At 41.7% G+C, this 14,636-nt stretch overlaps 1 protein-coding gene across 5 annotated transcripts in view; it reads left to right on the top strand.

The window, feature by feature from the left end:
• Positions 1-14,636, top strand: part of LOC142195605 (formin-like protein 3) — a 77,391-nt gene that overhangs the window by 34,465 nt on the left and 28,290 nt on the right. For all 5 annotated transcript variants that reach the window (XR_012715102.1, XR_012715101.1, XR_012715100.1 and 2 more), the window contains exons 2-3: positions 10,944-11,027; positions 13,814-13,894. Coding sequence is in view for 2 of the 5 variants with exons in the window: in XM_075265515.1 (XP_075121616.1) it covers positions 10,944-11,027; positions 13,814-13,894 (165 nt within the window). In the remaining 3 variants the exon portion in view is untranslated. The remainder of the gene's footprint in view (positions 1-10,943; positions 11,028-13,813; positions 13,895-14,636) is intronic.

Raw genomic sequence — 14,636 nt, 5'->3', positions numbered from 1 at the left:
TTACTACTTTTCCATGGTGTTTTCCATTTTTGCCTCACTCTATAGAAGTCTAAGGGGAAAACACAGCATTTCCGTAGGTAGAATTAACATGCATTTTCCATTGTATTTTTCTCTGGAGCATGGGGATGGGATTGAATGGCTAAGGCTACATGTAATGGAAATGCAGGTCTTTTGGCCATTATGAAAACTCAGCGGAAAAAAACACTGCGTTTTACAGTCTCTGCTAAGTGAATGAGATTTTATTTAATCTCATCCCCATATTGTGGGAAAACGTGCTGCACTTTGGCTCTCTGATGTACATGTAAGTATGTTTGTTGTGCCAATGATAATACGTTTTGCCTAAATGAATGCAGAACACACACACACACACACACATATACCGTATATACTCGAGTATAAGCTGACTTTTTGAGCACAGTTTTTATGCTGAAAAAGCTCCCTCAGCTTATACTCGAGTCAGGGTCCACGGAGCACAGAGACCTGCAAGGACCTGCGTGAGTTAAAAAAAGGGGGAGGTCCTTTAGTGCTACTGCTCTGTGATTGGCTTGTCATTTAGATCACGTGACTGTGAGGTCATCAAATGTCCTGTAGCCACTAGAATGTAACATCTGCAGATAAGTCAGTGGCCAGGATTCATTGTGCCTTACGGAAGATGTCTGTTGTATGGAGGAGAGGAAGCTACAGTAAAGTGACACACGGGGACCTTCCTTTAGTTACTCTGCCTAGTAATGTCCGGCATTTGGGGCTATTAATTTAGTTTCAGTAACTCCATGTGCCTCACATTAATAACAGTTAACCCCATCATGTCCCTCATATTAACCCCTGTGTGCCCCATATAAGGGTTACAAATATGTGAGACACATGAGGGTACTAATGAAGGACCTTAATTATGAAAATACCTAATCATTACTTCCATATGTCCTACATATCAGTAACTCTTAGGTGAGGCACACAGGGGGTTAATGTGAGGGACATGATGAGGTTAACTGCTATTACTATGAGGCACATGGAGTTACTAAGCTGTAATGCACATGACCAGACTTTTTATCTGCAATGGTGCATCCCCCATCCCCCCAGGCTTATATTCAAGTCAATAAGTTTTCCCAGTTTTTTTGTGGTAAAATTAGGGGCCTCGGCTTATATTTGGGTCGGCTTATACTCGAGTATATATGAGGGGGTGTTTGTGTTTTGACTGGCCTGGGAGACTATTAGAAGGTTTCAGCCATTCATAATATCTATCTATCTATCTATCTATCTATCTATCTATCTATCTGTGTATATTATATATATATATATATATATATATATATATATATATATATATATATTTTTTTTTTTTTCATTTATTGCTTACATGTACGATATGTAAGGATGTGTATGTATTTCTTTTAATCCATCATCGTAAGTGGCTTGGCTGCCACCAGTAAACTAGTTACGTAGCTCGAGCCTGCATATATATATATATATATATATGTCTGTATAATAATTTACACCAAACAAATTAAAATAAAATTAGAAACTTTACATTCCAGCGGGTTTTTGTGTAATCATTCGCATATGAATCTGTATACAAACAAGCAGAGGAAATAGCTCCATTGTCTTCACAAGGCCTCAGAGGACTTGAGAAATAATCATTTTTTTGCACATGTCTCAGTGAATAGAGGCGGAAGGACATGTTTCTGGAGTATTGCTGTATTTTAACCTTTGCAGCTCCCTTTCTACTTTTCATTATGACGCTACTTACTGAAAAATGATGGTCTTGTGTCTTGAAGGAAATTGGAGAAAAAAAAAAAAAAAAAAAGCTTCCAGTGTTTACTTTTTTGCAAGTACCGTAAGTAACCTAATTCATGGATTAGCTAAAACTGTGAAAGTAATTCCTTGTAAAGTACAAAAAAAATCAACTACAATGCTAAGTCCTTGAGTTCTCCTCAGCTAGGTCAAAAAAAAAACAAAAAACACCCTGAATTTTGGTGAGTCCTAGGAAACTGGTAGACATGAAAGGAATTGTCGAGAATTACAAAACCGTTTCTTCGCCAAAATGTGTCTGAAAAGGAAATCCTTTAATTTCATTGTTAAGGTCGGGGCCTCATGTAGCATAAACGCTGCGGCAACAACCATGGCATTTTACAGTCTCTGCAAAGTGGATGGGATTCTGGCTAATCCCATCCACACATTGCAGAAAATAATCTGCAGCGGAAATGCCTCGATTTGAAAAACCATTGCATTTTTGTAAGTCATGTCAGTTATACTTGCAAAAACGCAGCGGTTTCCATGTAAGTATAATAGAAGCAGAAAGGTCGCCGAGGAAAACTGCAGACCTTCTGTGAAAAGTATTGTGGGAAAAACCAGAATACGTTTCCACCACCTGTTTTTGGGGCCTTAGTCTAAAGGGGTTTTCCTAAATAATTAAAGGGATTGTCCAGTTTCAGCAGATAAATGTTATTGCTTGTATAATGAAAACTTTTCCGATTTTCCAAATTTCTATATCCGTTCCTCATGGTTATCTAGATCTCTGGTTGTTGCCATCCATTGTTGATAAAAATCAGTCCTTGGTCATGTGATGAACACGCAGGTGCACAGCCTTTAACGGTGATCGGAGTTCTGCCTTGTAACAAGTCATACACCCGTGTGTCCATCACATGACCATGGACTGATTTTTATTCATGGGAAGTAAACCATGAATGACAGAAAGCAGAGATCTAGCAAATCATGAGGAATTAATACAGAAACTATATCGGAAATTGTATTCCTTTTCATTGTACAAAAAAACCCTTTTATTTACTGAAACTGGACAACCCCTTTAAAACTATGTGGGGGTGGGGGGGTTAAGTGGATGACATAAAGTAATGGGCTCATTACGAACCTGATAAGTCCCCATTGTTCCAGTGCGGCTCTTGTAGTGCAATGATGACATACCTGCCTGGCTGCAGAGTTCGCGCAGGTATTTGGGCATTTTATCACTGCTGTATCAGATTTCATTTACTTTATTGGAGGGATGATATAGCCATCCACAAACATGACCTCTACAGCTAAACTCTAGGGAATCCTGTCCCCACTCAGGGGAAAAATACGTGCAGTGGAAATGCTGCAATTTCCAAAACCGTTGAGGTTTTGGAAACTGCAGCACGTCTACTATACCTATACAGAAAACATTGGTGTTTCCATAGGTGTAATTGAAGCAGAAAGTCCATAGAGGAAAACTCAGCAGACTTTCTGTTAAAAGTGCTGTGGGGTGTACTGCGATGTGTTGCTGACAAGGTTTTTCTCACGGTGCTCTTTCACTGCAGGGCTTTAGCCTAAAGTGGTTTTATGGCATTTCCCCACCCCCCAATTTTTGATATAAGAAAACGTAAAATACTTGATCGTGTGTCATTTACATGGCTAGCTATACTCACTAGATTTTTGTAGCAGTCAGTCGCTTCTCTCCACCAGTGGTAGAAATAATGGCAGGCTGTAAAACCTACGTCCATTGGCTCACATTCTACACTGGCTCCACAGTACAGTCTATTGAGAAGGAAGACGGAGAAGCTGAATTATGTACGGAGTGACTGTGCATTAGTAATGCATTTAGTGCGGTGCAGAATGGTAATTGCTATTGTACAAGGAACAAATCTATGATGGCCTAGACAGATCAAATTACCAATGCCGGTTCCAGACAGAATCCGTAGATGTTACATCGCTGCTGTGCATAATGTTCATTGTTTGGATGTTCTAATATATTCAGTGGTTTCAGCACTGACCGGCTTAAAGGCTTGCTCAGTTTTATTTAATTTGGGAGAAATATTGGCCAAATCTGCTAATGTTGACTATTTATGTATGGCCAGCATTAGATAAGCACAGGTAGATTATACTGATTAAGATACATATGTCTGCATATTGCATTGGCAGTGTCCAGGTTGTATTCCTCCCACCCCTTTTTATTATATGGTCTCATGTACACGACCATGTATATTGTTTGTGTGCTCGCCATGTTTTTTCACGGCTAGCACACTGACCCATTCATTTCTATCACCCAATATACATGACCATATATTTTCATATTCTTATTTTGTCCGTTATGTGGCCTGATGTCACTGGACTAAATAAATGGGTCCGACATCGACCATGTCATCCAGACATTCATCTTCAGACCCGGCTCATATCCACGGTCATGTGCACAAGGCCTTAAAAGTTTAAGTACATTGAAACATTTGGAGATGAACTGTTCTGCCTTAGATTGATATGCGAACTCTATCCTTTCATAATATGCATTTTATAATGCTTTTAACCCTTACTAGAAATGCTTGGAGTAAAGTCCGATATTCTCATCATCTGTTAGGCTCAACACAGCAGCAACAAGTATAAGGTGGCAATTGCGCCTATGTATATGCCTAAGAGGGGGACACATAAAAACATTATGAGAAGAGAGACCTCATCCAAACCAGCACAGAAGGGGCTTGTGAGTCCTGCAAACATTGCACCCTCAGTGATGGGCCAGCTGGCTCCTGTTATACATGACTGTGTCTGAAAATAACTCATTGTCTGTAGTCTCGCTACTACAGAAGGGGCACTTTTCAGGGCTGAGGTGGAAGTGGGCGGGAATTTATAGGTGGATTTGGGAATCTGCAATTTGAGCCTAGCAGCAAAAATATGTGTATATATGTGTTGGGGCTGGGGAGGGAGTGCTGGGCCCTGCAGGGAGCTAGCACAGATGTGCTCCAGCTTAACCAGAGTACACATAAATGCTACAGTCCCACCTCCCCCTTCATAAACCCCCCTACCCCCATTCCTGGTAGTAAAGGGGGTATCCCACAGCAAACTATCCTGACACTATGGAGTAAGCAAGTACTGTTTTTAAAGCAATGTACGTTGGCCAGTGGAAAAAAAAATCTGTCCTCGTAAATGTATGTGGGCGATGCGGTGAGCACAAGAGCTTGTAATTTCAAAAACAGATTCCAGCCCTAAATTCATCTTCTGGGATGTCGGATCATGGTCTTAGATCTTCAGTGTTAAGTACCTGGTGTCCCCTGCTGCCCCCTAGGGATTAGACAGAAGGAAATCACCAGCTGTATGCTCAGTGTAACTACATACTACAGTGTATATAAAATATATACAGATGTAGCAGATTAACCCGGACGTCTGCTGCAGCGTGAAATCTTTTTTTTTTTTTCAATGACTTTTCATAGTTTTATATACCGTATATACTCGAGTATAAGCCGAGTTTTTCATCACAGTTTTTGTGCTGAAAAAGTCCCCCTCGGCTTATACTCGAGTCAAGCGCATGGAGGATATTGTTATATACACTCCAGACACTATTGTTTGCACGGTGTAGGTTGCACTCACATTCTACTGCGGTTGTCCAGCCAGAAGGTCCACGGGGAGTGCAGCGGGATGCCCTCACTGTCCAGCTCCTGCGGCAGCTCCAGGCTGGTGATGGTTCAGGTGCAGCTGCTTCTCGCACTCCGCCTTCAGCTGCCGCCGATCCGGACCCGCGGGGAGCGCCAGCATCGTCACTAACTGCGTCGAGTCCACAGGAAGATGGTGCTCCCCACGGGTCCGGACTGGTGGCAGCTGAAGGCAGAGAGCGAGGAGCAGCTGCACCTGAACCATCACCAGCCTGGAGCTGCCGCAGGAGCCGGACAGTGAGGGCATCCTGCTGCACTCCCCGTGGACCTTGCCGCCAAAACTGCTGACTCTCTGCGTAGTTAAGTGACGATGCTGGCGGGGTCCACAGGAAGATGGCGCTCCACGCGGGTCCGGACTGTGCCACCAAAACTGCTGACGCTCTGCGCAGTTAAGGGACGATGTTGCCGGGGTCCACAGGAAAATGGCGCTTGGTCCGGGCCGGCGGGAGGTGAAGGCAGAGAGCGATGAGCAGCTGCACTTGAACCATCACCTGGAGCTGTCGCAGGAGCCGGACAGTGAGGGCATCCCGCTGCACTCCCTGTGGACCTTCTGGCTGGACAACCTTCTCTACCTGGAACAACTGCAGCAGAATGTGAGTACAACCTACACCGTGCAAACAATACAGTGTCTGGAGTGTATATAACAATATCCCCTTAACCGAAATGAATAAGTAAGAGTGATCTTTAAACTATTTATCCCCTATCCATAGGGGATAAATACTAGATTGATGTTGATGGAGGGTCGGGGTTTGGGGTGCAGTAGGTGCTGGGCAAGGTGGGGGGGTTTTGGTTGTCTGTCTGCCCCTTCCCTGAGCTTAAAGGGGCAGACCTCCCCCACTTGGAATTCAGTCTGACTACAGCCAGGCTGAATATAGGGTGTCTGCAGTGCTCCTATTCCGTCGGGAAGGGGTTAATAGGAGCACTACAGATACCCTACATTCAGCCAGGTTGAATTCCAAGTGGGGGGAAAAAACCCAGTCCTCAAGCTCAGGGAAGGGGCAGACAGACAACCAAAACACCCCTCCCCCTTTCCCCGCACCTACTGCTACCAAAATCTTCGACCATTTTAATTTTTCAAATTTTCCAGTAGCTGCTGCATTTCCCCCCTAGGCTTATACTTGAGTCAATAAGATTTTCCAGTTTTTTGTGGTAAAATTAGGGGCCTCGGCTTATATTCAGGTCGGCTTATACTCAAGTATATACGTTAACTGTAGACATTCAGGTTACTTTTCTACATCTGTATATGTGTGTCTGTGTATAAACAAGAGGATTAAGCAGCACCCTTCATATAAAGTATGGGTGCCCCAAAAAAAAATAATAATTTTTTGAAATGCTGCAGTTTTATTCTTAGGTATTATACGTAATAAGGACTGGAAAGGGTGCCTGTCCTTTAAAAATACTGTATATCGTAGCTCAGGGGTCTCAAACACGTGGCTTAGGCTGGATGCGGCAGATGGGTCTCCAGGTGGATCGGCAGATATGAGGAGGAAAGATTCACTGACCGGGTTCTAAAGCAAGCTTGTAGGCCGCGTGTACTTGTACGCTTGTATTTCCACTTCTTAGTGATACAGTTTTGCTCTTTTGCCCACTGGGGTCTTGCCTTTCTTCATCCCTTAGCACTGGCACTGAATCCTGTGGTTGTCTAGACCATCTATGCTAAGGAATGAGGTATGGTGCATTCAGACTCTTTAGCTGGAGCACTAGGATGTTGTTCCAGGTCGGATTCCTAACCTGGGCACCACCTGTTCATGAGAACTATTCTTGACATCCTCCTGTGATCACTTTCATTGACAAGTGGTTATGTCCATAGGATCCCCTTTCGTTGGATGTTTTTTCTTGATCACGCCATTCTAAGTACACGCTCAATACTGTTGCATAAGAAACCCCACAAGGTTGGCAGTCTGTAAAGTACGAGTCTAGCACCAATGGTCCTCTTTGAGTTTGTTCAGATCACGCCGTATTCCCTTTCTCATGTAGATTTCCACGAAAACAGAGACAGGAAAGCTAGCGCACAATGTATGCTGCGAACCTGGGCCACATGTCCTATTTCCATACAGAGAAGCTGTAATTGTGAAAGGGCAGGTGTCTCTAATAAAGTGGCCAGTGAGTATGTTTATAATAAAACTGAAACAAGAGTGAAGACAACTCCAAGATTTACCTCTAGACGTGAACCAGTGTGTGGGAAGCAGATTGTGATTTTTTTTCACATGCGGAGCAGAAAAGCAAAGATTGTACAAATTTATTGGAGTCACTAAATTGGATTTCAGGGTCTTTTATGTTGGGAGTGGCCCTATGTGTTAAAATGGAGGGAGGCTAACTCTTATTCAGAGTAAACCAAAATAATTGCAGAATGGAAGTACAAGGATTAGTGCAGATCAGGGTGACGGAGGCTGTCAGTGTAATGTGCTCAGAAATGACAAGGGAAGATGTTAATAGGGAATGGTAAGGCTTATACACAACTACGACCTTACTGAACTAGCTGATCATAGTGATGGTCTCTGAATTTATAATGTATAATATACTGACCCCTGCTGATTTATTATTATTATTATTATTATTATTATTATTATTATTATTATTATTTATTATGCACTAGCTTGAACATTTACTCTCACGTCAGAGTTTACTGAAAAGGTAGGCCATTCAGATCATATCTTAAAACTACTTTCCGACCTTATTAATTGATGACCTATCCTCAGGCTAGATAATCAGTTGAAAATTGGCAGGGGGCTGACATCTGGGATCCTAGCTGATCAGCTACTTGAAAAGACAACAGCAATGATCATGTCACATGACCTGTGAAGTGTAAATGTAGCGCCCCACAGCTGAACTGTATCAGACCCCACTGATCTAAGGATAGGTCTTCAGTTGATAAGCCTAGAAAGTGTGGTTTATACCTGACAAAACCCCAACACATATGACTGGAGCACTTGCCACCCGGCTGCCCAATGAGCTGCAGTCAGCCATGGGGCCACATCCAGGTAGGAGAGAGCGGTAGTGCACAGGAATACCAAGAATGAATGGGACACAGTGCTACACCAGAGGTTAGCTCCTAACTATCATAAAGGGATGGTGTATACTAGAGATACATCATAACTTTATCATTTGTCAGTCGCACTTACATTGCTTGTGCAGGGTGAGGCAGCGCTCATTGGACGTAGAAAGGCTATCGCAGCCATGTAGTCCCAAACTAACCTAAGGCCTACCAGTTAATCTTACGTATAAGGACACCTTTTCTGTGAGTTCAGGTAAACTTCACCTGCAGATTTATTTGTCTGAGTATAAGAGGAGGGCACAATTGGATTACAATGAATATTTGGCAATCATTTTGGGTGAGCTCTTGGACTAGTTGTAAGTGGTCATTGATTCTATTCTTCCAGAAGATTCCGATTTTAATAGTTTAACACAATAAACCTGGTCACGGTCTGTGCAGTGTCAAGAATTGCCAAAAAAAAAATTTCCATTTCTGCTGCCATCACAAATAAAGTTTTGCCGACCCACTTAGCAATCGCTATAAATAGTGCTGGAATTTGCTCTCATTCCTCATTTTCCCCCATTCTGGTTAGCAGCCAGAGCTCTTTAGACCCCATTGTTTGCACAAAGTAATGGACTGCAATCCTACAGTACAGCTGATCTATCAGGGGAGAGCTCATGTCTCATTTCGGAGTCGGCCCTACAGAACCAGGAAATGTTAATATATTGACACATTTGAGATTTTTTTTTTTGTTGTTTTTTTTTATCGCCCTGAATGTGTGGTATCCATGCTTAGTGGTGGATGAGGGATTCTCATCTGTACATCTGTGTAAAATAACTGAATTATCCCATTATCTCCAGTTGTAATAGTAATATATTTGCTGGACTCTAATTCTTATACTGATGCCACCGACATTACAAAGACTGTCCATCTCTTTCTTATGGACTCTGGACTAAAGTCTAAACCCAGAATATATTCAGACATGGCAGATGGCACAGGTGACATTCACTAAAGCCCAAAAACCCTTTGACAGGAACCGCAGGATCACAATTGCTTCACTAATATACACATAGTCATAGCTATATTGGTGGTATACTATACATCAGGAGCATACTAGACTGCACAGTGTTGAATACTATCCTAGAGTATGCCATTCATTTGCTTCGGGGAGTCTGGCCTGTAAAACAGACAGGTATAGGACCTGGGCTCACAGCCCCATGATAATACATGAGCTAACACACTGACAAAGCAGGTATAAGATGTCAGTCGGTGGCATATTACAAATCTATTCATCTTGAAGCTGTTTTGTGATCTGCAGCTGTAAGTATCGGGCTGTACCCTGCAGTGGTTTGCCTTTAGTTGAACGTGAATGTATGAATAGCTCAATACAGTGTTGAGACCTCATTCAATATTTGGGGGCGTCCAAATTCGGAAGTAGTACAGACCTGTAATATGCAGTCTGTTGTGTAGAGAACATGCTTAGCACCTTGATTTTCTGCCTGAGAATCGATGTATGTGGCAGTGTGGGAACCTTTCCTATCCTTTCAGGCAGTGCTGATGGATCTGATAACCAGGAAACTCCCTCTCCAGCACTAATAACATCCCTGCAGCGAGGCGAGGCACAAACAAAACCACTGTTTTCTAAATGTGGAGCAGTGCTTGGGGCGTGCGAGCTGAAGATGAGTTGGGTATTCCGTGTTCTTTGCCAGGGAGCAGAATCTGCTCCTACATTCTGGGACATGCAGGGCTCATACAATCCATTCATAGTCTGGTGAAGTGCTTATGATTATCACATGCTCCTCTTTATTACACATGTTTAGCAATAACCTTGTTCTAAAGAGAAATGAAGCAACTCTAAATCAAAAGGAGGGGGGGCACCATTACATATATGCACTTCTATTGGTAATTGCTGCATTTCTATGTCCTATGGAAATTGCTGCTTTCATAAATGGAAAGAATCTCATGCTAAGAAGGTGGGACAGACAAACTGTACTGTGGTGTGGTCTCTTGTACCAATGCAAAACTCCAAATGTTCTCCGTCTCATGTCTTAAATGCTATCAAAGGCGAGATGATGTCACAGAATAAAGCAAACTGATAGAAATGAACCACCCTCTAACGTCTGAGTGTGGAGGATTGGTAAAAAGTCAGTAAAAAGTTCTGCTTGAGAATAGATGTGACTGGGTGCAGGAAAGTTCTTCTGGGCTCTTTGTTACTTATGGTTATTTATGTAGAAACTTCTGGACCGTTCCTACTAAGCTGCACCTCCTACTCCACCAAGTACTGTGCGTGATGTGTATGAATAATATATGGTATATAGACACACCACATAATGTAATTGCCGTTATACACAAGGGTTTTAGTTTGTGCCTTATATACTGTAGCCGCAGTCCTATAGACACATTGGGTTTTTTTCAGGGCGCTCATAAAAGAAAATGGACAGTGAACAGTTAGCATGAGATTCCATAAAATCTATGGAAAAATTATGTAAGGCAGATTCATGTGTGTGTGCAGATAATAAATGGACGGCGGTTTTCAGTGAAACGCTTCATGTGGCTGATTCCTTTGTCTTGATTCTTTCTTCCAGAGTTCCATGAATCTTCCCCCAGACAAGGCGCGACTCCTGAGACAGTATGACAATGAGAAAAAGTGGGATCTCATCTGTGATCAGGTACGGCTTTGTGTCTATATACTCTATATATAGTCCCTACAGTGTTTACCTGCTTGACACTCATATATTAGCTACCGTGCATGGTATTGCAGCTATAGCCTATTTAATTTAATGGGATGAAGCTGCAGCGCCTTGCACCGCCAGTGCTAAGTGTATTGCATGCAGATAGACAAACATATGTGTACATTGAAGAGGTTTATTTGTGGTTACATCATATTGTAAACCACAGCAAGTAGTACAAGCTCATGAAAAACAGAACTCTGTTACACTTGAGTAGTTTGTACAGGATAATGGAAGAAGAGACTACAGGAGATGCTGGAAGTGAATTTCGTCAGTATCTATGTAAAGTTGTGCCCATGCTATCATGGCCAGGAACACCTTCTGTAACACCACGCGTTTTGTAATCCAGACATGAATTTCCATTTTCTGTTGTAGTTTGGCCAATGTCTGGGGTTTAGTTTATAAACCTATTCTTCAGGTAACCTTACAGATAAGACATTGTTAGGTCTGGAGAGCACAACTGCACGTTCTTCTCTGAAAGCTTGATGATTTCGGCACAGGGACATGTCATGTATGCCAAGTCGCCCTGTCTTGCTGAAGGAAACAGGACTCATGATCAGTGCCCAGGATTGCTTGAAGATGTCCATGTACACGGCTGTGTTCACATTTTCAGCAAAGAATATTGGATCCATACTGCCTACCCCTAGCCAGGCACCAAACACTGATTTTTGAATTATATTATGGCTGTGCAGCTCAGGTGAATGTTGTACATGGATCCATGCTTCATTGGACTTGATGAATTGCTACTCATGGAAATGGCTGTTAATGATCATATGCAGTAGCAAACTGAAACACGCCATATTCTTCTGGCTATCCATTGCACTACTGGATGTCTCCAAAAACTTTAGGTTCATGTAGTTTTCTGTTTATTTTGCTATTTGTTATGCCGGGTCCTCACCAAACCCTGCATGTTTTTATTTCCATTGGAATGGAAAGGTCTAAAAATCAACCAGCAATTCTGTGTTTCTATGAGAGAGCTTGTGTTTACATAGGCCTCCATTACCGCAAAGCTTACCTTAGTCAAATACGGCATGTTGGACACACTCCTGCACAATACTACTGCCCTCCGTAAAGAGTAGGACACGACTGGCAGGGAACGATACAATGAGCCTTGCTGATTCCTTAAGCTGCTTGAGAAAAATGAAAACGGAGTTGCCATTGGTTGCGATGAGCAATAAAGACCGTTGTATTTGAAGACGGTTTTGATGATACATTATCCTGAACAAAGAACACAAGGGAAATTGAGTTCTGTTTACTGTGGCCCACTCTGGATTAGTATGGGGCCTAGCAGAGCAAGAGGTAAAAATGAAATATCTGGCGCCATCCATTGTAATAATTGTCTCTCTGGTTTCCAATTATGTTGACAACTAAGTTACAGTAAATCATCTTGAAAGGTTATTTTAGTCCATTTCAGAGCATCTGTAAAAGCATCTGTATTTTTTTTTTTACAAAATAATTACTAGATTGTTTTAATATTATGTTCTGTATCTCGCCTGTGCTGCGGTTTGAAACTATGAGCCAGGGATTTGCTTTCCAGCAGACGTTTGGATGTTAGGCACCTCAGTCAGAAAATTACCTGTCGATTTCAGTGGGAGTGTTGTTGGCATGCTCTGTGACCTCTGTAAAGATCATTGTGCAGGGGGGTAGGTGAGCTGTGACATCACCCACTATATATGTGTGATCCTGTTTTATTTATATATGTATAAGTGTTAGCTTTCATTGTAACCTTGATTGTGATTATAATGAGATGACAGCTGAAAAGTGATCTCTACAGAACAGGAAGTGTCCTTCTATGTGAGGGCTCAATGGCCAGGTGAAAACAGTAGGATTTTGAATTGTTTTTAGTCGCAGGAGAAAATCGCCATCGATTAAAACAAATCATGAAAACTTTGTTTAAATAATAGGCCAGTTTTCTGAGGATAGATTCCATTCAAAGTAAGAGTGTTGTTTTTCTACACATTTTCTTTCTGTACCACTCTGTTTTCCTCTACTTAGACTTACGATTGGCTGCTCTAGGAATGTTCCCTATACTTAATATAACTATGTAAACAGGATGCTGCAGAAATAAGAAGTTTATACAGCAAATTTGGTTCTCGGTCACAAGGTTAAAACTTCCAGACTACATCAAAAAGTGCTGAAGTGTAGACTTAGTCACTTCTGCATTATGTCACTCTTTCACACTGGCTTTGGAGTTTTTTTGTTTTTGTTTTTTTTGATTCATGTTTGACATCAATCTAGGAAATATCCTCAAAAGTAGAGTTGTATTGAAAGTGAATCCCCAATTATAAAACGAGGGAAGGTGGTCTCTAGAATGGCTCGGGTGGTGCTCGAGTCCACCATGTTGTTATGTTATTCTACTACAGAATTTTACCAATTTGTATAGTTGACAGGTAGAGCACCCATATCAATGTTATGAAAGGAGACTTTTGGTGATAGAAAATGATAGGGATGATTCACTTCTCTAAACTTCTGCTAAGTTTAAATCGGTGCCGCAGTGTCAATTGTTCTAATTGGTCAGTGGGCCAGAACAGCGGACACAAGGACCTCTATAACAACAGACACCAATGGTGCCCAATGGATCCCATTGACTATTAGACTTGCAGCACTTTTTCATCTGTCAATTTTCAGTCATCAGAGACTTCAACGCAGATGTAACCTCGGCCTAACATGTCTTTCCACTTTAATTTTGTTATATTACATTTTTACCTTTTGTTGTTTGTACGTAGGAGAGGTTTCAAGTCAAAAATCCCCCGCACACTTACATCCAGAAACTACAATCTTTCTTAGACCCTGGAGTGACACGCAAGGTAATGGTTTATTCTATTATAACACTTTTTAATTTATTTTTTTTTTTTTTTAAGGCTGATTGCCTAAATTTTCCTTAAAGTTATTGGCTGGTATAATGACATGAATAAGTGACAGGGTTGGGCATCCATATGTAGCCTTTTATAAAGCTTTACTGCTATTGTAACCTCTGTTACCTTGAATATCTCTTAGCACTCGCATCGGAGACTAGGAAGCCAAGATTGTTTGCTGGAGTTCTCACACCGTACAGCTGCTTTACTGTCTATGAAATGTCAACCACATTCTGGTGATCAGTGAATTATCTTCCTGACTAATACAATAAGGACTTTTTCACCCCCGTAGAGCTGCTATTTTGTTGGTCAGAGAGATAAAACACTTGATATCAATAAGTTTTTCTATGTCTTGTAACAGCCAGGTAAAGGGATTGCATAAGCAGCAGTGCAGTGTGAAGATCCTGTAAATAAGAGCCTCATTGATCAATTTATAGGTCACTCTGTAAGTTGAAGGAGCCAAGTATTGGACTAACTTGCCTTATAAGTTCCCAGTATTTACCAGTGGTTGACATATGTTAATATATATTTTTGTATATTTGGAATTTCAGTCATGTTAGGAGGTTCCACATTCTAGGGAGGGTCAGGAGGGTCACATTCTAATAAATAGAAGCTGATGTGCAATACTCTGGTCTGGCCACTGCACAAAGAATGGAGCTGTTTGCAACCTGCTTCATTTTCGGTGTATCAAATG

The sequence above is a fragment of the Leptodactylus fuscus genome, chromosome 2 (genome assembly GCF_031893055.1).
Source record: "Leptodactylus fuscus isolate aLepFus1 chromosome 2, aLepFus1.hap2, whole genome shotgun sequence".
NCBI classification, from domain to species: Eukaryota; Metazoa; Chordata; class Amphibia; order Anura; family Leptodactylidae; genus Leptodactylus; species Leptodactylus fuscus.
The sequence above is the reverse complement of the archived record's forward strand: the minus strand, read 5'-3'. Positions and strand labels throughout refer to the sequence as shown.